General features: G+C 36.4%; 6 protein-coding genes, 1 non-coding gene and 1 pseudogene across 8 annotated transcripts; 3 read left to right on the forward strand and 5 right to left on the reverse strand.

Annotated features, from left to right (window-relative positions):
- Positions 1–64: 64 nt before the first annotated feature.
- On the reverse strand, positions 65–4,331 carry LOC108819269 (uncharacterized). The gene is made up of 7 exons (XM_018592271.2): positions 4,196–4,331; positions 4,024–4,095; positions 2,452–2,519; positions 2,132–2,255; positions 709–786; positions 488–583; positions 65–274 (listed from the first exon to the last, which is right to left on the reverse strand). The coding sequence occupies exons 1-7, from the start codon at positions 4,322–4,324 to the stop codon at positions 194–196; spliced, it is 648 nt and encodes a 215-aa protein (XP_018447773.1). The 5' UTR covers positions 4,325–4,331; the 3' UTR covers positions 65–193.
- Positions 4,332–4,960: 629 nt separating this feature from the next.
- On the reverse strand, positions 4,961–6,611 carry LOC108819268 (equilibrative nucleotide transporter 8). The gene is made up of 2 exons (XM_018592270.2): positions 5,987–6,611; positions 4,961–5,692 (listed from the first exon to the last, which is right to left on the reverse strand). The coding sequence occupies exons 1-2, from the start codon at positions 6,474–6,476 to the stop codon at positions 5,004–5,006; spliced, it is 1,179 nt and encodes a 392-aa protein (XP_018447772.1). The 5' UTR covers positions 6,477–6,611; the 3' UTR covers positions 4,961–5,003.
- A 124-nt stretch (positions 6,612–6,735) lies between these two features.
- LOC108821279 (phospholipase A1 PLIP2, chloroplastic-like) lies at positions 6,736–10,056 on the reverse strand (annotated as a pseudogene).
- A 1,522-nt stretch (positions 10,057–11,578) lies between these two features.
- On the forward strand, positions 11,579–16,116 carry LOC108819619 (protein FAR1-RELATED SEQUENCE 5-like). 2 transcript variants are annotated; one of them, XM_056992669.1, is made up of 5 exons: positions 11,579–12,085; positions 12,181–12,240; positions 12,387–12,461; positions 12,554–13,024; positions 13,629–16,116. In XM_056992669.1, exon 5 carries the CDS (start codon positions 13,637–13,639, stop codon positions 15,602–15,604), a length of 1,968 nt encoding a protein of 655 aa, XP_056848649.1. In that variant the 5' UTR covers positions 11,579–12,085; positions 12,181–12,240; positions 12,387–12,461; positions 12,554–13,024; positions 13,629–13,636; the 3' UTR covers positions 15,605–16,116. The 2 variants fall into 2 exon arrangements, with proteins under 2 accessions (XP_056848649.1, XP_056848648.1); XM_056992668.1 differs by having other exon boundaries at positions 11,580–12,240.
- Positions 16,117–16,776: 660 nt separating this feature from the next.
- On the forward strand, positions 16,777–17,498 carry LOC108820769 (uncharacterized). Its single transcript, XM_018593776.2, has one exon. It carries the CDS (start codon positions 16,782–16,784, stop codon positions 17,331–17,333), a length of 552 nt encoding a protein of 183 aa, XP_018449278.2. The 5' UTR covers positions 16,777–16,781; the 3' UTR covers positions 17,334–17,498.
- A 164-nt stretch (positions 17,499–17,662) lies between these two features.
- TRNAK-CUU (transfer RNA lysine (anticodon CUU)) lies at positions 17,663–17,735 on the forward strand. Its single transcript has one exon. It is a non-coding gene; the product is annotated as a tRNA-Lys (tRNA).
- A 332-nt stretch (positions 17,736–18,067) lies between these two features.
- LOC108818906 (60S ribosomal protein L19-1) lies at positions 18,068–19,408 on the reverse strand. Its single transcript, XM_018591859.2, has 4 exons — positions 19,250–19,408; positions 18,612–19,048; positions 18,440–18,525; positions 18,068–18,355 (listed from the first exon to the last, which is right to left on the reverse strand). The coding sequence occupies exons 1-4, from the start codon at positions 19,359–19,361 to the stop codon at positions 18,328–18,330; spliced, it is 663 nt and encodes a 220-aa protein (XP_018447361.1). The 5' UTR covers positions 19,362–19,408; the 3' UTR covers positions 18,068–18,327.
- An 836-nt stretch (positions 19,409–20,244) lies between these two features.
- LOC108821064 (exopolygalacturonase clone GBGE184-like) lies at positions 20,245–22,043 on the reverse strand. The gene is made up of 4 exons (XM_018594109.2): positions 21,775–22,043; positions 21,336–21,638; positions 20,747–21,250; positions 20,245–20,650 (listed from the first exon to the last, which is right to left on the reverse strand). Exons 1-4 carry the CDS (start codon positions 21,979–21,981, stop codon positions 20,399–20,401), a joined length of 1,266 nt encoding a protein of 421 aa, XP_018449611.1. The 5' UTR covers positions 21,982–22,043; the 3' UTR covers positions 20,245–20,398.
- Between the last annotated feature and the right edge of the window lie 1,846 nt (positions 22,044–23,889).

The raw sequence follows: 23,889 nt of genomic DNA on the forward strand, positions 1-23,889 counted from the left end.
CAGCTCTTGTATACGTGGGATGGAGGTAAGAAATATATTTTAGCCTCTAATCTTGTTGTATATATATGGTGGGTCTTTGATTAAAGCTCTCTTATGATTCTTAACATAATTTACATTTGCTTGTGGTCAAAGATCCCTATTTTTAAATATGATTGTTTCCAAAAAAATGACAAGGTTTGAAGAGAGAAAAAAATTAAGCCAAATGTTGTTGTTGCTCTTCCTCCTCCAAACCATAATCATCTTCTTCAGAGGTCAACGCATCTTCTTCAGATTCCTATTAAAGTCCCAACAACAAAAAGTTACCATAGAGACACAGAAGTCCAACTCCTTATTGTTACAAGCAGAGTAGTGTTACCATTATTTATTAATTTATTCATGTTTTGGTTAAATGTTAGACCAAACTAAACCAACTCTGAAATATAGATAACTTTAGAATAATAAAGATGATGATAACTATAAGAAGTGGAAAATATTTTTGGGAGCTTACGAGAAATTGGTGTCGGAGACTGCTGTGAATAGCTGCGACAGTCCGAATGATAACGAGCATTGGCAATAGTATACCAATGGCCTTCAATGCGAATACCTGCCATTGATTTTCCCATCCAATTAATAATTTTAATTAGTACAAAACTATATTGTAATTCTACTGATAATATCAATTTTAGCCAATCATCTGTAAAATCAAAGATAAAATGAAAATCATTTTACCGTGAAAATCGTAAAGGGATACTCGTTGGCTCCATAAACCACATCTAACGCATGCTTTATCAACAAAGCCACCGAGAACTGCAAAAATAATACTAGTAATCATATTTTAGTTCCAATGTCACGCCGTAATAAAAGAGGTTCCACAAGAATATAGATATTTTATGATATGATATTTAATCAATATAAAATTGGTTCGGTTTATTTTTGGGCATGCATAGCTGTAGCAAACGCGTTAGAGTATATATGAAACGACACGACATCATGGGCAATGTGACCACTAAACAACTCTGAACCATAACAGACATTCTGTGGGTTCCAAAAGAATAAAAGGTTTTTTCTTGGTTAGGTGAGACCAAAGGGTTCTCTTTGTTGAAAGCTTATACGTAACGTTCTTGGTCGAACGACGGCATCGGCATCGTCGTGTGGAGGTTATCTCTCGTGCCGTCGGAGATGCGTTTGTCTGGTTTGGTGGTTTGGTCCGTGCTTGGATTCTTCGGTTGGTTTGTGTTGGGTTGAGTTGTCGGAAGCTGCAGGGGACCCGTAGCTTCTAGGTTTGAGGGCGCCTATCTCTCGGTAGCTCGCGGCAACCGCCTCCTTCTCCTCCAGCCTTTCCCTCTCGTTTGGTCCTGGCTTGTCTCGCTGTTTAGCTAGCTTCTAGGACAGTTTCTCTGCTTGGTTTTCTTTTCAAGGTTGCTTTTGTTGTTAGCTAGTGTGTTTAGTTTCGTTTTTTGTATTCTGCTACTAGTAGTGTCTTTGTAACCTCTGTCACAAACTGAAAATTGGTATAATATTTAACATTTTACCAAAAAAAAAAAAAAAAAAAAACGTTCTTGGTCGACCAAAAAACTCACCAAACCTTATATAGTGTCTATATTTTGTCACGAAGCCTGACTATATCGCTAATCCTTTTTTTTTAATTAAATCATCTTTCAGAAGGTGCATGCATACAGCGTGGTTAAAACCTTATTAATAAGTTGTTTCAAAAATACAATCGATGGTGACAAACGGTAAAAGAAAACTTATTTTGGTAAAAGCCATTGATATAGGTTACTTTCAAAACAGAAAAATATGATTTTTTTTTTGAATATACTAGTACCGTTTGTTATCATTTATGCATTTATAAAACAGTCTTTTTTCAGGTTAAAATTATCAGACACTCGTTTCACCAACTTATTGTTAGAGTTACGTATAGAAAACGATAGCCTAGTGGATGTCTTTTTATATGTGGTTAACAATCATGCAAATCTTAAAGGTCATGTTTAGTCAATAGTAGTAATTCACATCTCTGATTTAGACCTCACAAAACCAAAAGTATTTCGTATAATTTCATATTTTACTTTAACTAATCATTTCTAAAGTCTATAACTCTATGTCTAATTAGTACTGAACTCATCATATTACGTAAAAGGTAACTAGTACTTACAAGGAGAGTAAAGTAGCGACAACAAGAAGTGCCTCTGCTAGCATCAGAGTTGCATTCTTGAAAATCTGATTCAGTTCTATCCACTAGTCTTCTATTTCTTCTTCCTCCATTTTGTCTCCTCACTCTATGCAAATTAAACAAATGAACAGTTAATTAGTTTTCGATCATAGGAATATAAAATTTAATCTATCACTCTGCTTGTGAATGATTTAAATAAGTGTAATGATTTAAATAACTGGAATAATTTCAAACCTAAAATTTAACTATAATATTTGAAGCTTAATCCAAAATTTTAGTTTAATTTTGAGAAAACTAATTACCTGATTGTTACTGCTGCTTCAATTAAACGAGATGGTTTTGAAATTGTGGTATATCCAGGTTTGTACTCCTGCAATACAACTATATAATTTTATAATGTAAACTCTAACTGCATTAACAGAAATACATATTCTGTTAAACCGATCTTGTTAAAAAAAACACTCCAAGCAAACCAATTAGAAAATCTAACTAAAAGTTGGTTCAGTTTTATTTATCGTAAAGTTGAAGATTTAATTCCAAAAAAATCGATAACATGATTTAATTGTACACAAAATCTTCTTTATTTATGACAAATTGTCATAATAAAATTCTAAACTTTAGACCTTTGATAGAATCATTTTAATATTATTTTTTTGAAGAACTCATTTTAATATATTTTCACCAAAAGGACACACTATTAATTTTTGTATTTATGATTTCTAAAACTGCTTAAGTTACTAATGTTAATGCAAAAGTCATTTATAAAATGATATGCTGCAATTTATTTAATAAATGATTATATGTTCCTCAAAAAACTCATAAAAACTCGGTTCCATCCCAAATCTATACCTTACGTTTTTATATGCAAGAGCTAGACAACTTACAAATACAATCAATACACGTAATTAGCAATGTTTTGAAAACCCGATAATATAAAATATGATCGAAAATATTAGAAAACAATATGATTTTTTCAAAAAAAAATTAGATTTGCAGTTTTTGTTTTCAACTTGAATTTGAAAAACGAGATTTTAATATCGAATCGGGTTACTAATTTTAACGAGTTTGTTAGTTTTTATTTGATTTATTAGTTTAACTCAATCCCAGTTTTAACACAACTCGAAACCGGTTAGAAAAACAAGTCACACTTCAACTAGTTCGACTGGCCAGTCCAATCCATTTTTCAAAACACTGGTAATTAGATTAAAATTTTGTAAAACACACAATAATTAACCAGTTTTAAACTCTCCTAACTTAATTTTAATTAAAAAAACAGATCAAAAGCTTTAAAAACGCATATCAAAATTTAGTAATATAGTAAATTTCTAAAACCTGAGACTAAAGCGAACACTTATTAGACCGAAAATACTGAGATCTAACAAATTAACATCACCGGATTGGAGAATCTGATGCTTTTTATTAAAAAATAAACACTTTAAAATCTTTTCTCAAGAAATTCCTAGTTATCCAGCCATAATTAGAAAATAAATACGGGCACCAAAGTTTTATGGGTCCCATAAAACAATGGATCAAGTTACCATATTTGTCCCAAACTCATTGATTTATAGATTAAGTAAATAAAATAACTCGAATAAGATATGATTAACAGGATGGCATTGGCTCATTGATTACGATATTTTAAAGAAACTCGAATATTTTTCTTTCTGATAATGCAATAAAAGATTACGCGACACGACACGAAGGAGTATATCTTTGAAACACGTAATTGTCGTAGAATAAACAAACAATGAGATAGAGTTCAATTTCTCAAAAGAGACAAGATGAAAACAAATTATTTAAAAATCAAAGAATCAAATCGTTCCCGAACTTATTGATCTAATTAAAAAAGATATTTCGATGAGAACTGATCAAACCTGGAGACAAATTTCACAAATGGTGTTTCCTTTCTCATGGCACCATCGTTGTATGCAATCTCGGTGCGCGAACTGATCCATACAACCGAAACAAATCATATTTTTCATACTGACAATAGTTTTGCGATAAAGATGAGCTGATTTCAAAATTGACATGTTGATGATTCGATACCTTGAGGGTTCCTGAGCAAGAACAAGGAGCTTCAAAGTAGCTCTCGGCTTCTTCTTCGTGACAGATTCTGCAACGTGAGCAATTCGATTTTAAATCTCTATCTTCGATGAATATTATCACCTCTCCCATCTCTGCGTTTGAGTTTAGCGGTAAGGCGCTATAAGCTCTGCTTTTTCGAATGTTTTACTCTGTTTCTTGTTTTCTCTCAAAAGAAGAACAACAACATATGAGTGAGAGAGAGAGAGAGAGAGTCCAACTCAAAAAGGTCTTCGTGATGAGTTGACAACTTTCCCTTTCAGTTGTCTTTGTTTTATTTGGATAACATAATATTTATATTCTTGTAAGCTGTGATAAGAATTTTCCAATAATCATTTTACTAAATCTTGTAAGATTATTTTCCACTGCTGTAATTTGTTTTGCCTGTTCAGATCAATATTACAGATGACTTGTAAATTCATTTACTTACTTGATTAATTTACTTACTTGTATTACTTTTTTTTTGTAACACACTTACTTGTATTTACCTATATTGAGTTTTTGACAACTATAAAACTTGTTTACTAAAAGTTTCGTAGTAGAAAAACCATATAAAGCAGTCAATATGTATTTTAAGGTGCTGTATTATGTATTTGTAAAGAGTTATAAAGAATGTACATTTTGTAATAATAAACTTATGCAGGGGTTTGTAATCATATTTATTTTTAATATATATGATATTTTGAAAATTATTATAGTATATAAAAGTTGGAAAACAGTCATTTATGATTTTACAATGAACATTTGGATGCAGACAATAAGAAGTTCAGATTCAGATGAGCCAGACCCAGCCAAGAACTGAGCCACAAACAAGACCTATTCCTAGAAAAACAACCATGAAGACTGCCGCAAGTTCTGCTTCTGATGCGTGGACTGTTTTGGGAGCCATGATCATGAGGACACTAGTGAGATAGCCGTTGGTGAGGCCTAGCATGAACGTCAGAACAACCACTGGCACTTCTGTTCTAAGCCAATGCGGCCCACGTAGACACGCAGAGAAGAGGGGATAAAAGAGAAGCCTAAGGATACAAGCCCAAGTAGCAGATTTTATATTCTGCCATAGATAGAGGGCGGTGAGTGACTTTCCAACGAAATCAGAGATGTTGTAGACTGTGATGAGCAAAATAGGATACCAACTCTGGAGAAGTTGGGACTTCAGATTCTCAGCCAGAAATCCTGGAAATATCGATAAGGTAACAGTATAGATGATTAGAACACCCGAGGCTGGCCATTTGATCTTCCTCCCAACCATCCATACTTTTAGATTCGAATACAAAGGTTGCTGAAGACTAAGGTGTTGCTGCATCACTGGTAGCTTGTATAGCACGTTACAGCAAAGGAGGCAGCATAGTAGGATGCTGGAGCTCACTATGAAGTAGCGATGGGCACTGGTTCGCAGCCCCTGCAGTGTCTGTGGCAGCGAAGCTTTAGTCGTAATCCTAAGGACCGAGACGAGAATACCTAACCAAAAACAGAGAAAAACATATAATATAATAAGATTGACTTTAGTGCAGCTTTTGTTATTTTGAGGCTATTTGTTTATATTTTTTTTGTATTTTATTTTTTGAACAGGTTTAAAAAATATTTATATATTGAACATTTTCTAAATAATTACGAACAACAAAACAATGGCCAAATATATACAACTATTATTATTTTTTTAAAGTAGCCTTAAAATAGTATATATGTTGGTCAGAATCAAGTACTTAATAAGAGTATTATGCCAAAATTTAAATGGAATTAAAAGAGGTTTACCTGAAGAGGCAGTCCCGGCAAAAATTGCTTGCATGTACTGTCTAGGAAGCTTTCCGGCTGAACCGATCAGACTTCCTCCGACCAATCCATCAGCTAAACCACAGAGCACGACTGATCCAACCATCAAGATATAAGAGATACTCTCATTCTTTTCACCTTTCCAAACCCAATCTATGATTGGCGAAGCCATCATGGAGATGATGAACATGGAAAAACCCAAGTTCATTCTCACTCTATGGCTCAACCTTGTGTTCCAAGTCATCATCAAAACCAGAACAAGGACCGAGCAACTCATGTAAGCCACGGTGAAAGTCTTCTCCACATGCTTGTCGGGATACAAGTAGCCAAAGTAATCAACGGCAGTGATCAAAGCGTTCCATGGTATTAAACTACCAGCACCCAACAAGAAATGGATCACGTACGCAGATCTATAAGCGTCTGCTTTCGTTTCGACTTCATCAACAATCACTTTTTCACTCTCACCCACCATTATCTCTCTCTTCTTACTAAGTCTGCAATTTTAGGTTCTTGAAAACTTTCTAATGATGTTGGGTTCATTATAAAGCAAGGGTGGTGGTGATTTGATTAGATCGTTGTGATGTTTGGTGGTGGGCAGACATACACGAGTCAGATCTTTAACATTTTCTTATTCGTGATTGTGATTCTTTGATCATCAGAGCTTGCAGCATAAAAGAAACAAGAAACTGTAAATGTTCATTGGTGGGACACAAAATAGATGGGTTAGAATTAAAGTTGCTACTTTGTGTGCATGACATTAGTCAGGACTCTCGTCCTTTCGATACCCTTATATTCCATTTACTGCATAACTCCAACAAAACAAATATGAAATGAATAAAGAATGATCTAAACCGGTCTAAACCGGTATATGATCAGACGACCTTAACTCGCCAAAATAAAGAAAAACATTTCAACGGAAACTAAGGACGTTGAAAGCCTCAAGGAACAGCAACTTAACCGGAAATAACAAAACAACGATCAAAGGCATATGCTGAGACGCCACAAGGCGGCTAAACCTCTGCAACGACTTTCTTCCTGTCATCATCATCCCTGAGAAATCCTGACCGTTGATCTCACTGTTGCCTATGGCAGTCCCCAAGGTCCTTCCGCTTTCTCTAGCCACCAGAATAGGCCACCAGAGACTCCGACGATGCTCCCTCTTCAACCTCCTTATCTGACTCACTTCTTTTCTTATCACACTCCTAACCGCTTTCAGATACAGAGTTCATGTCATGGTCCCTTTGTATAGTTCCGGTCGACCCGTAAGCCGACCCTGTCGCTAAGGATATCGAGAGGATGCGGCGTGTTCAAGAAAACCGTTTCCGCAGCTCTTAACCGTTGTTCCTCCTCATCATCCAGCGATTCAGTTAGAAAATATAAACCATTCCATAGAGGAAGAAGATGGTGTCCTGGAGAGAAGGACTCATCAGGTTGAAGGATAAGAAGCTCTCCCATGGGAGAGTACAACACACTCTGCTTGTTAAGACAAGGATGGCTATGGAATTTGCCGTTAACAGCTTTGAGAAGCTCAGCTACATGGTAAGGGTAGTTACAAGAAAAAGCTCACGGTGCATTATGATGGCCTGAACATGGCTTTTAGGCAATCCTAGATTTTCAAGTAGATGGTCGCCTCCACATAGTACAAAAGGCGCGCCAAATGTTATAACAGGGAGTAAAGAAGAAGCAGGTACTTCACCTCGAACCAGTAAACATGAGGTTTAGTAATAAAGATAAGCTTCCGCCTAATGAATGACCGGTGAAACGGAACTTAGCTCTGTTTCCATGGGCTTTGATGTGGGCTTGAACATCAGGTAGCATTTGTTGATACATTCCTTTAGCAGCTTCGTATATTCATCTCTGAACAATCGCACCGAGTTCCTCAAATTCAATTGGCTCAAAGAGTAGGTTTGCTTGCCAAGAAGCTAGAGATTCTGATCCCTACAACACGCACATTTGATAAAAGCATAAGAGAATGAAATCTAGAAAAACCTGAGGATTTGAAGTGTCTCTTGTCTTACCTGAATGACAACGAATCAGGTAAGAGTTTGATCATCATCGCATATAAACCAATCACAAGGAGAGGAGATGGTAGATTGCAAATCGTCAGCAATAACTTGTTTGACATAGAGTGCACATCCAAGATCTTCAAAATCCAGCTCCCATTTCGTCTCTCCGTCTCCATTTCCATCATTGGCTTTCTCGAATCACCAAAGTCTACCAACACATCTTCATCCAAAGCCAAGCCACATAGAGTCCACCACCGCGCGACCAAAAGGGGTGTTTGAAAGAGAACCCAAAAGCTATCCTCCTTTTTTGCGATGCGGTTGCTCTCACTTCTACAACTCCACTGCTTCCAACCGCTTTGATCACTGGAATTGCGCCGGGATTCAGACACAAACTATTCATCATTTTTTCCATTGTTTCCTTATTAAAAGAAAAAGCTTTTATTGAATTTTGGATTCTTCTGATATCCCACTTCAATTCATCACTCTGAACTTTAGGAATGCAAAATGTTATTTCTCATAAGATTTAGAACTCTGAAAAATTTACAAGCGAATAAGAATAAAATCGTTTATCAACCGGAGAGAGAAGAAACTTCTGTGTTAAGAGCACCTTTCTATTCAGGATTTCATCAACAACACGCCAAAGCACTATTGAGCTAAGGATGGCACTTTAAATGATGATCTCTCGTTTGCTGCTAAAGTGCTAAAAGTTAATGGTGTTCTTCTTGAAAGAGATTGCAAACTGACCGATGCTTTAAATGCTCAACTTTATAAGTATTTGAAGGGTGGTTATTTTGCTGCTAGGATAATTGTTTATCCCTCGTACAATCTCTTGAAATGGAAGGTATGATGTTTACATATAAGTTTATTTAGGTCTCACTGTGTTACTAATCTTTAGTTATTTTTTTATATTTTGTGAGAAACACACTAAAGGGAGGTGAAGAGATGAGAAATCAAAAATTTATGCATATTTTGTGCAGTTGATGAACACTTTGCAATCATGAGAACTAGAAGGTAAATGTAGAACAATTGGTCTGTAATTTACTCACTTTTATGTGGTAGGTAACATTAGTTTATGACCGTTGATCTCTCCGTTGCCTATGGCAGTCCCCAAGGATGGCTACGGAATTTGCCGTTAACAGCTTTGAGAAGCTCAGCTACATGGTAAGGGTAGTTACAAGAAAAAGCTCACGGTGCATTATGATGGCCTGAACATGGCTTTTAGGCAATCCTAGCTTTTCAAGTAGATGGTCGCCTCCACATAGTACAAAAGGCGCGCCAAATGTTATAACAGGGAGTAAAGAAGAAGCAGGTACTTCACCTCGAACCAGTAAACATGAGGTTTAGTAATAAAGATAAGCTTCCGCCTAATGAATGACCGGTGAAACGGAACTTAGCTCTGTTTCCATGGGCTTTGATGTGGGCTTGAACATCAGGTAGCATTTGTTGATACATTCCTTTAGCAGCTTCGTATATTCATCTGTGAACAATCGCACCGAGTTCCTCAAATTCAATTGGCTCAAAGAGTAGGTTTGCTTGCCAAGAAGCTAGAGATTCTGATCCCTACAACAAGCACATTTGATAACAGCATAAGAGAATGAAATCTAGAAAAACTTGTGGATTTGAAGTGTCTCTTGTCTTACCTGAATGACAACGAATCTGGTGAGAGTTTGATCATCATCGCATATAAACCAATCACAAGGAGAGGAGATAGTAGATTGCAAATCGTCAGCAATAACTTGTTTGACATAGAGTGCACATCCAAGATCTTCAAAATCCAGCTCCCATTTCGTCTCTCCGTCTCCATTTCCACCACCGACGTCTCCTCCGCCATTGGCTTTCTGGAATCACCAGAGTCCACCAACACAGCTTCATCCAAAGCCAAGCCACATAGAGTCCACCACCGCGCGACCAAAAGGGGTGTTTGAAAGAGAACCCAAAAGATATCCTCCTTTTTTGTGATGCAGTTGCTCTCACTTCTACAACTCCACCGCTTCCAACCGCTTTGATCGCTGGAATTACGCCGGGATTCAGACACAAACTATCCATCCTTTTTTTCCATTGTTTCCTTATTAAAAGAAAAAGCTTTTATTATTGAATTTTGGATTCTTCTGATATCCCACTTCAATTTATCACTCTGAACTTTAGGAATGCAAAATGCTATTTCACATAAGATTTAGAACTCTGAAAAATTTACAAGCGAATAAGAATAAAATCGTTTATCAACTAGAGAGAGAGGAAACTTCTGTGTTAAGACCACCTTTCTATACAGGATTTCATCAACAACACGCCCAAGCACTATCGAGCTAAGGATGGCACTTTAATTGTTGATCTCTCGTTTGCTGCTAAAGTGCTAAAAGTCAATGGTGTTCTTCTTGAAAGAGATTGCAAACTGACTGAAAGCCTAGATGATGCTCCTCGTTCTGATCATATAATTCTAACAATCTTTATACTATGTTTTCGGTTCTTTCCTACTGAGGTGTGCACATGTTATGTTGTATGCCAATCCAAATAGCTATTTTGCATCAAGACAAATCCGATGCTTTAAATGCTCAACTTTGTAAGTATTTGAAAGATGGTTGTGTTGCTGCTAGGATAATTGTTTATCCCTCGTACAATCTCTTGAAATGGAAGGTATGATGTTTACATATAAGTTTATTTAGGTCTCACTGTGTTACTAATCTTTAGTTATTTTTTTATATTTTGTGAGGGACACACTAAAGGGAGGTGAAGAGAAGAGAAATCAGAAATTTACATATTTTGTGCAGTTGATGAACACTTTGCAATCATGAGAACTAGAAGGTAAATGTAGAACAATTGGTGTGTAATTTACTCACTTTATGTGGTATGTAACATGAGTTTATGATCTTTTTAGATGCACTAATTTCTTATAGCTTTATATTTTCTTGTTTACATCGCTAAATGATCTCTTGGTTATCTTTAAAATAGGTCCTTAAAGTTTTGATTGTTTTTATTTTCAATCCAAACTTCTTAATTTGCAGAAATAACTTTTGATTTCACCTTAAACTTTCATTTGTGCAATCTAAATCCTGTTTTATGAAATTATGAATGCAAATGCAATAAATATACCTAATATGCAATCTAAATGACCAAAGTGAATTAAAATAAGACTTTAAAACTCATCAAAATCATAACATATCACTACACACTTGACTGATCATATAGTTTATTGGGTCTCCATACATCTGTGAAACAATATTCTTTTTTGATAAAAAAAAGGTAAAACTTACATTAAAAATAATAGATTTCATTAGTTTTGTTATGAATTAAAGTATCTTCAAATGCAAAATCTAGATGATGTCATCAACTGATGCACATTTGTTTTCTTTTTCTTTTTAACTTATGCACACATGCATGCGACAAAAATGTTGTCTCTGATATTTAGAATATATATATATATATATATATATATATTTTAGAATATTTTTAATATTAATCTATGTATATACATATAAATATATGCACTATGACTTTGATCGTCTCTTCTACCAGTTTCAAGAGTCCTATGGTGTGGAGACTAGCGACAAAGGATATGCATATATAAAATGAAGAAGAAGGAAACATGACTTCGATCGTCTCTCTTTCTCTTTCTTTTTGATATTTGGTTTTGTTTTGAGAGAAGAAGGAAACTATATAAAATGAAGAGTTCTTGGCAAATTTTGGAAACATGGTTGTTTACCATTACACATACTGACATACATTATGTGTAATATGCGTCACTTATCCATCCAACATGTGTTACCCCACTCGGGTCCGATAAGCATGGGGTAGTCGACAGTGGTTCAGAAATTTTGCCGACTTTTCACAAATTTATTAATGGGAAATTTATTAGTATTTCATTTCATAAATGACAGGAATATATTTTTAAGTTATTTAGCTTTAACACCGCACTACCAAAGAACACCGTAGCGTGAACCTCTCTAGATATCTCTCTGCTTTCTCTCTAGAATACTTCTGCTGTGTGAACAGTAGCTCCGGCCGATGGAGTAGACTTCCACACTCGTGTGTTATCACTCACTCGTATATATAATATAGTTGCCTCTACAAGTAATATAAGGTGCTACGCCGATTCATATCTAGCCAACATCTATTGAAATCTTGGTGTGCAAGCTGCAAACTAATGCAAAGATTCATGCCTCCTCTGTCTTTTAGCCTCTCCCAGAGACTGTCGCCCTTGTTGAAGATATTGTTGTTGAATACGTCACCGATTTGGTATTGAGTTCCTCTCGTCTTTTTTTTATTTTTTTACTGCATTACTACTAACTAGTTGACTTAGAGATAGAAGCTTGAATAATATGTATTGGCTTCTGCTGACCTGGAAAGTTTTTATTATTATTATTATTTTCTTAATGTTAAAGACACATAAGGCTCAAGAGATTGGCTCAAAGTGAGGAAGGCTACTGGTTGATGACTTCTTATATCTAATCCGCAAGGTAAAATAATTACTCAGTGTTTTGTATTCTATCATCATGTATGACGACTGACTGGTGTTCTTTTTTTAATTATTATTATTTGGTTTGTGCAGGATTTGCCAAAAACTTAACCGGTGTAGGGAACTATTAGCAATGCAAGAAGAGCTGAAACAAGCTCGTAAAGCTTTTGATGTGGAAAGTATTCTAATTTGACCTAGTTGAAAAAAATTCATTCTCATTACCCTACCAAAATTCTATATACCCCAGTTTTTTTTCTTATAATTTCCTTCTCTTTATTACTCTCAAATATTTTATTATTATCCTTTTTCAGTGGTCCCCACGTCCCTCCATGTCCCACGCGGTTTCTATATTTTTTTAAAAATCAATCGCAGCTTCTCTTCCCCTCATAAAGCCAACCTTAAACCCAACCACCTAACAGCCGACCCCACATCAACCCACCTCTCTCATTCCAACAGCTGTACCTCCTGTCTCCTTTCTCCCATCAAGTTTCTCTTTTCCCCAACCACCATCGAACTTCTTCTTCTCTTCCACTTGAGATTGGCGATTTTGAATCTTTTTTTGAGGTAAAATCATGCGTTTTTTTAACGAAATTTTCATAATAATATTCTACTTATGTTCTATGTATTATGTGTAACGAAAAATGAAAGTATTGCTGTAAAATTCGTGAGAGTTTTGAAAGAAAAATGAAAATATTAGATTTCAAAAAAATCTGTATTTTTCTCTATTTTTAACACGGTTTTGAAAGAAAAAAACATGAAATTTGTGTTAGACGATAATCTGGGTTATGTAACACGTTATTAGTTGATTAAAAATACTTAAAAAGATGAAAAACTAAAGTTTTAGGTAAAAATGGAGGTTTTAGGTATTTTGTTATGAAAATGGATGGTTAAGGGCGATTTTGTATATTTGTTCTTGTTTAACACTGTTTTAAACCAAAATAATGCATTACAGTAGTAGTAAACGGTACTGTGGGTTGTATAACACCCTTTTGGTCAGTTAAAAGTGTTAAATAGACAAAAGCAAAATTTTATAAGAACTACTGGAACTACTGGTACTACTAAAGTGAAACGTGTATTACTTGTATTACTGGAACGACTATGTACCAACGATCTTGGATAACTTAGATTCTTTAAATGGTTAACTAATCATAGTTTTATTTCTTTTCAGGGAATTATATGGCGTCTCCTATTCCAATCATATGTTTTGACTATGGAGGAAGTTACATCAAGGATGGGGCTGATATAAAGTGGATCTCGGGAGAAGATCAAATTCACACTCTAGTGATGAAAAAATCTGTGGAAGAGGTTACATATTCTGAATTGGTCGAGTGTATATGCAGAAAGATTAAGGCAAATGGAGATGGGATGGTGAAGATTAGTTACTTTCCATTGGTATTGTATTCCAACAAGCCATCATATATTTGGAGTGATGAAGACGTTTTGGGTTATCTCATGCAAGTAAATCATGATAAATGTAGAAGTGTTTTACATGTGGAGATTAGCAGTGACATGGATGATACATATGGTGGTCTGCCGCTTTCAGGAGATGGTGAAACTGATGAAAGCTATGTTGGTCTTTCTGATGGAGAGGATACTGATACCGAGGAAGATGAAACTGATGAAGATGAGTCTGAGGAAGATGAGACTGAGCAAGATGGAGATGAGCAAGATGGAACAAATCATGATCATGAGATGGATGGCATGGTCACGCTTTACACAGCTGAACAACATGAAAACTTTGAGTTGCATGAGAATTTAGAGCACGGGTATGAAGGAACAGAAGTCGGAATGGAAGTTGAAGCTGCAAGAGAGGGAGTTGAAGCCACAACAGTTGTAGAAGAAGAATGGGATGATGGTCTTGATTTGGTTAAGGGTCAAGAATTCAGAACTAAGACAGCCATGCAAGTTCTAGTTCAGAGGGGTGCGCATAAGAATGGTTTTGAGTATGACACACTTAAGTCCGATACTGGGAGATTTGTGGCAAGATGTCGAGGAGCCAAAGAAGGTTGCAAGTGGTATTTGCGTGTAGTAAAGCTTAAGAATTCAGATCTTTGGACGGTTAGAACTTACGTCAAGTCTCATACATGCTCAGTGGTAACTACAAGTACCCTTAGAAATGGAAGGAGAGGCACACCACAGGTCGTTGCATCTGTTTTGGGTGAAGAATATCCCGGTAGATATGACACACCAAGATCAAGTGATCTGATCAGTATGGTTACCCGCAAGGTTGGTGTTAAGGTATCATATGCCACAGCATGGAGAGGAAAAAGGCTGGCTGCTAATGAAGTGCGAGGTACTCCGGAAGAGAGTTTTTCTATGATACACTCCTATATGCACATGCTTAAGTTGAAGAATCCTGATTCGGTAAGTTATGTTGAAGTAGATGCGGCAAAAAGATTTAAGTATCTATTTTTCGCATTTGGAGCTTCCATAGAAGGGTTCGTAGCGATGAGGAAAGTTATCATTGTGGATGGAACACATCTTAAGCATGTTTATGGTGGAGTTCTGCTTGTTGCGACGGCTCAAGATCCTGATCGCCACCATTACCCTATTGCATTTGGTGTAGTTGATGGTGAGAAAGATGAAAGCTGGACGTGGTTTATGAATAAATTGAGGTCAGTGATATCAGATGTAGACGGATTGGTGTTTCTTTCGGATAGAAATGCGAGCTTGATCAAGTCAATACGTGAGGTGTTCCCAACGGCCGCACATGGGTATTGTGTCTGGCATTTGTCTCAAAATGTGAAAGGACATGTATTCAACAACAGAGACGTTTGTGCAATCAAGTTTAGAGAATGCGCATATGCTTATACAGTGGCTGAGTTCGATGTTCTCTATGATGCTTTTTCCAGAAAGTATCCTTCTGCTGCCGAGTATCTAGAAAAGAGTGTTGAAGTGGGAAAATGGGCAAGATGTTATTTTGAAGGAGACAGATACAATGTTGACACAACCAATGCAGCAGAATCTATCAATGGTGTTCTTCGGGAAGCGAGGAAATACTTCATGCTACCGATGATTGATGTTATCATTAAGAAAATGGCTGAATGGTTTAACCCACTTCAAAATTTCTTCATTTCTTTAAGCCAAACAACCATACATCATATATTTCAAAGAAACCGACATCAAATCGATTTGAATCTATGAAAAAGGTATGAAAAAATGTTACCTTTACACGCCGAGAATGGTGATGGAAGAGGTTACAAGAGGATGAAAAGAAGCTTGACGCCAGAAGAAAAAGGTGATTCTGATGATGGACAAGAGAAAACGTGGTGGTTTTCGGTGGATTGCGTTGGGTTTCAGTGGATTCCGGTCAATTTCGTCGAGATCATCGGGGGCGGGTTCTAGGGTTTCCAGAGATTGATTTTTTTTTCGATTTGGGGAAGAAACTGTCGATTTGGTCCGTTTGGGAAGGGTTTGATCTGTTTGGGAGAGAGACACTGGGAGAAAGAGAGGGTTTAGGAGAGAGACAACGCGGGTCATGCCCATGGATCCGGGTCGTATGAGTCGGGTCAAATAGAGAGAGGTTGGATCCTGTAAATATCAAATTTCATTAAGGGCAGTTTTGTTTTTTCTCACGTTTTTAATAAAATAAGATTAAAAATATAATCTATTTTATTGATGGGGCAAAATAGAATAAACAGTATAGTGACTAGGGCAAGAGAGAATAAAGTCCTTTTGATGTTGACGAAGAGAAGATCACTTCTCTCGATTGGATTCATCCTTCTTTCTTACTACAGTTAGCTTATCCTTTTTTTAACTAAAGACTGTTAAAAAATAACAGACTCTATATATCACCAAGTGAAATTGAAATTTACCCGACTGAGTGAATGTTCTCCGGATAACAAAACTGAGCGTAACTTGTTTTGTCAACAATGAGAGTGGAATATAGAACATAAAAGCATGGCAATGAAAACCCTGCAACTTCAAAACATAACTTGACACCGCGGATGAGTCGTTAAAGAGAGCTTGCGATGATATTCAAACGAAATGCACAACGATCCTGAAACGTTTCCTCGGTTCTAGAGTCTTGAGAGATAAATGAGAGACGAGTGGTTCTAAACTAAAGATGCAGTAAATGCTAAAAGTGTTCAAATATACATTTTTCTATTAGCTTCAATGGTTCTTCCAAAGCTGGAAAAAAGGAACTAAGATCAAAAGAGAATCGGTTCTTCCCTTGTGGGTAACAGTTATTGCATGGTCCAAAAAAGGTTTTTGTTCTTCAAATCAAAGCTGTAAAAATTAATTCGCATCAGATTCCAAAGTGTTTTGCTTTTGAAGGTTCTTAATGAAAGTCTTTTAAGTCTTTTTAAAAAGCCAATGCATGTTTCTGTTTCTTTCTTCCAACCACTGTAAAAGAAAAAGAAAAATGCTCTCTTCCTCCCTAAGAATGGAGTTACTCTGTTTCTTCACTCTGCTTTTGATATCACAGTCTGTTGCATTGAATATGACAGAGGAAATGCAGACTGCATGTGAAATGTGCTTAGAATGTGAGAATCCATGTGATCAGACACCACCTCCACCACCTCCGCAAGAGATACTCTGTCCTCCACCTCTTCCACCACCTCCGCCGATAGAGATTCTCTGTCCTCCACCTCTTCCACCACCTCCACCGCCTCCACTAGAGATTTTCTGTCCTCCACCACCCTCACCACCACCGCCTTCTCCTCCTCCGCCACCTCCATCACCACCACCGCCGTGTACGCACTGCCCACTACCGCTTCCACCACCGCAGCCGCTAGTTTGTAACGAATGCGTTCATAATAAACCGAGACCGCCGATCATTATCACCGCAGCAGCAGCGTCACTGGAGGTTTCAGCTTCTATAAGCTTCGCAACTGCTCTCGCCTTCCTCGTCTCTTCTCTGCTTCGTTAATCTTATGCCACCGATCTTCGGCCTTTCATGTCTCAACATTATATTATTCTTACAATCATCACTAAGTGGGGTTTTGAAGAAACTTGGTTGTATTATCCTCTATCCATTTTGGTTGTGTCTCGAATTATCCGTCCTCAAATAAATATATTGACTTGTTGTTTGAAACAGAGTTAGGTTTTGCTAATTCCTTTATTATTGATTCATTAAGTTTAATAGTTTAGATACTGTTCAGTGTTTTGGTGCCCAAGTATGTACTAGGATTAGCTTACACTTTTCCTAATCATATATTAATCTGTCACTATTAATCATGCAACATAAAAACCAATCAAGCCCGTCTAGCTCAGTTGGTAGAGCGCAAGGCTCTTAACCTTGTGGTCGTGGGTTCGAGCCCCACGGTGGGCGATGGATGTTTCATCTGTCATTTTCTTTTTGAAACTTGAATGACCATCAAATATCTGCAGTCTCCCTGTTTATAACAGACGTTTAAAGGGTAAAAATCGAGTTACTGCTAAGCATTGTTTCTCTTTTGTCAAAAGGGTTTTTTCACTAACAACTTTTCAGAATTTAGTTGGCACAGCCAGTCGTCAGAAACATCCTACCACTTCTTAGAACGTCCGTATGTCGTAGAGGTTCAAGATTGAGGGAAGACAACTTAGGGGCGTATAAAGTTTTCTGTTGCAATGTTGCCGCTAAGATTGAGATTTAAAAGGATTGAACGTACACACTTACTCAACTGTTTTAACGATAATAGTCTTATATTTTGCAACACTGATAAGAAACAAAACAATAAAAGCACAACGCTTTGAAAAGTACGTTTCATGAAACACTGATAAGCTAAACGATCTGAAAGCATAAAGATAAACCGACATAATTTATGTTTTTTGCGACAAAAAAAGTATTTCAACAAACCCAACTTCATAAAACATTCAAAAGATTCTTTCAAGTCAAGTAAGTGAGATGATCTCTATATAGCTTGATCACTTTATCCTCCTCTTCACTTCTTAGACTTCTTCTTCGGTACCCTACACAAGTAAGAACCAAAATATGAATTAATACATGAACAACAATTAGGGACAAAACTAAACCACCAATGAGATCAGACTTACGCTGCAGTTTCAGTTGGAGCGGTAGTAGTAGCGGCAGCAGCAGCAGCTGGTGGTGCAGTTGCAGGGGCAACATCTCCTCCAGGACCCTACACATGTTCAAGGATACTTGATCAAATTCAATTTTTGGAAGAAAAAAAAACATAATACAGTAAGGAGTAGTAAAGGCTTGTACCTTAGCAAGACGCTCTTCTCTCCTAGCATGTTTCCTTTGACGGCTAGCCTTGTTCTTAGCCCTCTTAGCCTCAAACTGATCAGAGAGAGTCTTCTCTCTGGCCTTCTCGGCCTTGGACTTGTGGATGCTCTCCATCAAGACACGCTTGTTCTTGAAGACGTTACCCTTGACACGCATGTACATGTCGTGGTACATGTGCTTGTCAATCTTCTTAGACTCTCTGTACTTCTTAAGGAGACGTCTGAGAACACGCATCCTACGCATCCAGAGGACCTTAGTAGGCAACCTAGCTTCACGGGTACCCTTCCTCTTACCATAACCAGAGTGACGACCCTTCATTTTGGCAATCTTCATACGGCGAGCCCTGGAACGAGAGTGGATCTTCGTTGGCTTCTTGATGATGAAACCATCATTCACCAGCTTCCTGATGTTTTGCCCTACCATCAGAGATTTCAACAAAGAAGCAACCTCAGATTTTAACAAATCAATATCATTACTCAAAAGATCTAATGATATACAGAAACCAGAGAACAGGTATAGTGATCCAATAAGATTAACACTAGAGAATCACATCCAAGTCCTAGTCTACTACCACAGCACAGCACAAACGAAATGAAGAGAAGAGAATGAAAGCATACGGGAATTAGCCATGGAGATGTCGGAGGATTCATTGGGATCGAGCCATACTTTGCCCTTCCCGCACTTCATCACCGATGCGGCGAGCCGCTTCTGGAGCTTCAGAGCCACCATTCTTCTCCCTTTCTTGTTGTGGCGGAGCACAGAGTCCCTTATCCGTAGCAGAAACACTTATATATCTCTTCTCTAGGGTTTTCAGTCTATTGGGCTTTACTTTTTAACAAACAGGCTTTCTCTCAATACCCCCACACATTTTCAGCCTCTTTATAATATTTTTTTTGTGTTGTTAAGTTTTTGTTTTATTTCTGAAACCACTCACCACTTTTCTATGTATGTAAAACAAATTTGAATTTTAAATATTTACAAGTTGTCAAATGAATTTAAATTGGTGGAAAGTTTCTATTCTCATCCTTCTAATAACATCATATGAGAAGTTCTTGAAATGGTGGACACTGGAGACACAGCCCCGGTCCTAACATTTATAATCCATCATCTCAGCTTGCCAGGACCTTTATATGTTTGTTACTAATTATTAGATTAAGTGAAATTTAAGAAACAAAGCAAAAGCCTTTCAGGCTATAAATAGCTAATGTTTTTATTTTAAATAGAGTAACTTTTACGTAAAATGGTTGTATACACTGAAACTCAGAGATTAAGACCACCTCCTTTGGAGGTTTTTCAATCAGAATTCTCCTATTAAAATTAAAGAAATAAAAAAAAAAAGAAATTAAGAAAGAGAGTGAAAAGAGGTTCCAAAAACCTTTGTTTTAAAATCATTTCTAATTTTTTTTCATCCACATGTCATCCAACTAACATTTTAATGATTTAAAGAAAAATCAAATTTAATTACACAATTAAAATATGATTTTTTTTTTAACTTTACATAATTTCTAATGGATGGAGATTGTCTAAGGTTATAACCATAAAATTTTCAAACAATCAATTGAATGGTCCGTTGATTATATTATTCAGGCAGAAAAATAATAATAGAAAAGTCATAAAGCAGTGGGATTTTTCTTTCAAAAGTCAAATATTCCAATGAATTAATAAATTGTTGATAAAGTCACAATCTAGTTAACTCACAAACAAAACAAATGTTTGTGGAAACTTTTGACTTTTTTTTTGTTATAAAATTAATTATATCAAAAAGCTTATTTGGGACACATAGGGAAACTAAGTTTTCCACCGAAGATAACGTTGGCGTTGGTACAAAGAGCTCCGACCAAACCTCCTGACGACGAGGGATGTCCTCCTTTGTTACCAATGAAGTTCAAGTTCACGTCAATGACGCTGACTCCTGCGCACGGTACTGTTTTGCTGCACATGATCTGAACTTCATCTTTTGTAATTGTTGTTCCTCTTACGTTCTTGAACAATACATCGCTAATGGCAACTCTTGATTCCTACACAAAAAAAAAAGAAGATTATCGTAAGCTGCTGAATGATCAAGTAATTAATGTATGCTCTGGTTTGAGAATGTATAGAGTATATATACTTACTCCGCCTCTTGAGCCGTAGTTTTGGTCAATGATGATTGGGTTCTTCACGCTTTCCATTATAATATCTTCAAACTTAATGTCCGTAGCCTTGCTTGGAGACGAACCACCCCAACTCTTGATTCTAAGACCATTGTCGGTACCTTTCATCGTGCAGCTCTTAAAGTGAATGCCGCTAACATCCTCCTCGTTCGGGTACTTTCCGAGACTACCGACACTTAGGCCGTGTCCTGGGCCACAAACCACGCGTTCGACAGTTACATTGTTGGAACCACGACCGACAGAAATACAATCGTCTCCTGTCCCTATATTACTGTCAACGATGCTAACGTTGTCTGCATTGCTCAAATGGATACCATCGGTGTTGGGACTTTCAGCAGGGGCAACAATATTGATGTTGTGGATGTTGACATTCGTAGTTTTCACCAAGAACATGTGGAAGGCCTTTGCGTTGACCGAGCTAATACCGGTGACTTCAAGATTTACTATGTTTCTGAATTTTAGAGACTGCATGTGTACGTATGTACGTGTGATCAGTACAAAACATTTAACATTTTACGATATATATATATATATATAAACTTATTCATACCGTTGGAGGAAGATTGCATTCGACCTTTTTGCCACAGCCATCTGCTTTCCAAACGGCTTCACCTTTGCCGTGGAATGTGCCGGGTCCGGTGACGAGGACATTGTCGACATGTTCGAATAAGAACCATTCAGGGGTCGCGTATCCGCTTGGTGTAGCGGTGATTGTGCCTTGAACATCGATGGTCACTTTGCTCTTGCATGGACCAGCAAAAATTACTGGACCAGTCAAGAACTCACCTTTGGGGACTAGTAGCGTTGCTGGTACAGGACTGGCACACACTTGGAGCCATGTGTTTAAAAACGCCTGCATATTGCGTTTTAGAATAAACCATTTATTATTAGGATAAATGTTTTGTTGTCATGTGTATTTTTATACAGTAGTAACCAGTAAATTACGAAGCGAAACTCAAAGCCAATCCCTAAAATTAAAGAAATGTCACCTTAAAAGAATTGGTGGCACCATTCCCCACTGCTCCAAATTTAGTAATATCAAAGACCGCAGGGTTGCCGGCAACAGCAACAAGGCCACGGCGGTCACCTAGATATTCACCATTAGCTACGCAAGAACCAAACACCAAGGCCATTAAAATTAATGGGCCTACATTAATACGATTTGCCTTGGCAACCAAACTTCTTGCGCCAGCCATGGTGATAATATCTTTATTTTTGCTTTTTTGTTATTTTAATGATCTATGACAAAATTAAAAGTGATTTGATCGTTGGAAGATTCATGATGTTTTATAGTGTTGGTTTGTATGCTAATTTTAGATTTTAATCTGTTTTTAGAGTTTGTGACAAATAAAAATCTGTTTTTAGAGTACTGGTTTTAGGGAAATAATAGTGTGTATGATTCCATCTTCTTTTCCGGGTGTTTGACTATCCAATATTAGGTGTTAGCGATCTGATTTCACGGTCATTTTGTATGTAAGTAAGAACAGATCTATTGATCTATGATTAAGTGGTTGATAATGATCAGAATGACTCGGTTAATTTACAATATCTAAAATCGCAAGAAATTACTACCACTACATAACAAAATTCACATATAAACATTATATTTTTTTTGTGTGAGCCAAAAAAATATGATGGCTGAATCCAGAATACTCACCAGAACATATAAAGTTCAAGTTTTTTTGCCACTCAAGGTGTCTACTGTGGCTAACTATAATTATATTTGGTATTTATGTGATAACATAGTTTTGCTTTTGATTAGTTATTTTTGGAGCTACTACATGTATATCTATACTATTAAAGTACAAGCACATTTGGATTTTTACTCTGCTTACCTCTGTTAAAGAGGCTTTCTTTTGTATTCATTAATGACATTTTGGACATTTTGCATTGGTTTTTTTTTTAATTGTTTTTGGTTTGTCATTAACCACCGGTTTCCTAATTCAATTTTGGTATGTGATTATTCCGTGTTTGATACTGCATCATTTTAATATTTTTCCAGCCGGACATGTTTGAAACTGCATCGTTTTTTCTCAAATTATTTAATGGTTTGGTTTTAAACCGTTTTTACCTAAATATAATCCCAACTATCTAACAAAAAATTATTTATAAAAAAATAAAAATTGTTTATTGGTTCAACCAGTGGTTCAACCGGTAACTGGATTTCGATTTTAGTAGTTTTTATTGGATTTTTAATTTTTTTTTTTTTTTCAAACCCGAACTGAATTTATCTTTGATCAACCGGTAATCCGTTCAACCGCAGGTCTCAATCGAATTTCAAAACACCGATCAAAACTATAAAACTGTTATATTGATTTATATTTAAATTATCTAATTCAAAATTAAAAACCTAAAAATACATGTATAATATAGTTTTACCGAACATAAATCTGGATATAAAATACATATATGAGACGGATTATATAAATACATATACAAGATGGATTATATAAATGTGATTATATAAAATTTTCACCAAACATAAACCCGCGCTTTGAAAACGCGGGTCAAAATCTAGTTTTATTATTATAAATGAATCTTTTCTGGAGCTCCTAGTATTACAAAAAAATATTATAAATGTAACGAGAATTTAATAGTTAAAAATTATCATAAAATCACTATAAAAATTAGGTATTCTATTCGTTTTGAACCAACGTGATATCTCAGCTAAACATGTTATCAAACTCATCAGCTCCAAGGTTTTTTCCTTTAACTTTGACGTAAAGTCTGAGATATGTTGCTTTCTGTAAGACTGTAACATGACAAATTATGCTTCTTTTAGTCTAAAAATGTTTTTTTTTTTTTTTTGAAACACAGTCTAAAAATGTTCTTATTTTATTATTTATCGTAATGGCTCGTTGACGGAGGAGTCTGGAGTAGAAAGGATCACATTTCCGGGAAACCATGAAGGGGCCCAAATAGAGGCTGTGATTTCACCGGAGATATAAAAACCAGGGTTGTTCTTGATTACCTCAAACAAACTTCGTGGTGTATATATACACATGTCCTCTGGTCTCTCCCAACAAGCTACAACGAGCATGGTCCATTTTAGGAGTCACCAACCTATACAACAACATAAACTACTCCTTCCCTTGTTTCCCAAA

This window comes from Raphanus sativus, chromosome 8 (assembly GCF_000801105.2).
Source record: "Raphanus sativus cultivar WK10039 chromosome 8, ASM80110v3, whole genome shotgun sequence".
NCBI classification, from domain to species: domain Eukaryota; kingdom Viridiplantae; phylum Streptophyta; class Magnoliopsida; order Brassicales; family Brassicaceae; genus Raphanus; species Raphanus sativus.

What these genes read in the sequence shown, in the direction of transcription:
- LOC108819269 (XM_018592271.2), bottom strand. Translation starts at nt 4,324, where the DNA reads ATGGGAGAGGTGATAATATTCATCGAAGATAGAGATTTAAAATCGAAT. An exon ending in CTTGCTCAGGAACCCTCAAG is followed by an intron (nt 4,096 to 4,195) that starts GTATCGAATCAT and finishes TGTATGGATCAG; the next exon opens with TTCGCGCACCGAGATTGCAT. An exon ending in GTCTCCGACACCAATTTCTC is followed by an intron (nt 275 to 487) that starts GTAAGCTCCCAA and finishes GGACTTTAATAG; the next exon opens with GAATCTGAAGAAGATGCGTT.
- LOC108819268 (XM_018592270.2), bottom strand. Translation starts at nt 6,476, where the DNA reads ATGGTGGGTGAGAGTGAAAAAGTGATTGTTGATGAAGTCGAAACGAAA. An exon ending in TGCCGGGACTGCCTCTTCAG is followed by an intron (nt 5,693 to 5,986) that starts GTAAACCTCTTT and finishes GTTTTTGGTTAG; the next exon opens with GTATTCTCGTCTCGGTCCTT.
- LOC108819619 (XM_056992669.1), top strand. Translation starts at nt 13,637, where the DNA reads ATGGCGTCTCCTATTCCAATCATATGTTTTGACTATGGAGGAAGTTAC.
- LOC108820769 (XM_018593776.2), top strand. Translation starts at nt 16,782, where the DNA reads ATGTTTCTGTTTCTTTCTTCCAACCACTGTAAAAGAAAAAGAAAAATG.
- LOC108818906 (XM_018591859.2), bottom strand. Translation starts at nt 19,361, where the DNA reads ATGGTGGCTCTGAAGCTCCAGAAGCGGCTCGCCGCATCGGTGATGAAG. An exon ending in CATCTCCATGGCTAATTCCC is followed by an intron (nt 19,049 to 19,249) that starts GTATGCTTTCAT and finishes CTCTGATGGTAG; the next exon opens with GGCAAAACATCAGGAAGCTG. An exon ending in GAGAAGAGCGTCTTGCTAAG is followed by an intron (nt 18,526 to 18,611) that starts GTACAAGCCTTT and finishes GAACATGTGTAG; the next exon opens with GGTCCTGGAGGAGATGTTGC.
- LOC108821064 (XM_018594109.2), bottom strand. Translation starts at nt 21,981, where the DNA reads ATGGCTGGCGCAAGAAGTTTGGTTGCCAAGGCAAATCGTATTAATGTA. An exon ending in AATGCAATCTTCCTCCAACG is followed by an intron (nt 21,251 to 21,335) that starts GTATGAATAAGT and finishes GTACACATGCAG; the next exon opens with TCTCTAAAATTCAGAAACAT. An exon ending in ACTACGGCTCAAGAGGCGGA is followed by an intron (nt 20,651 to 20,746) that starts GTAAGTATATAT and finishes TTTTTTGTGTAG; the next exon opens with GAATCAAGAGTTGCCATTAG.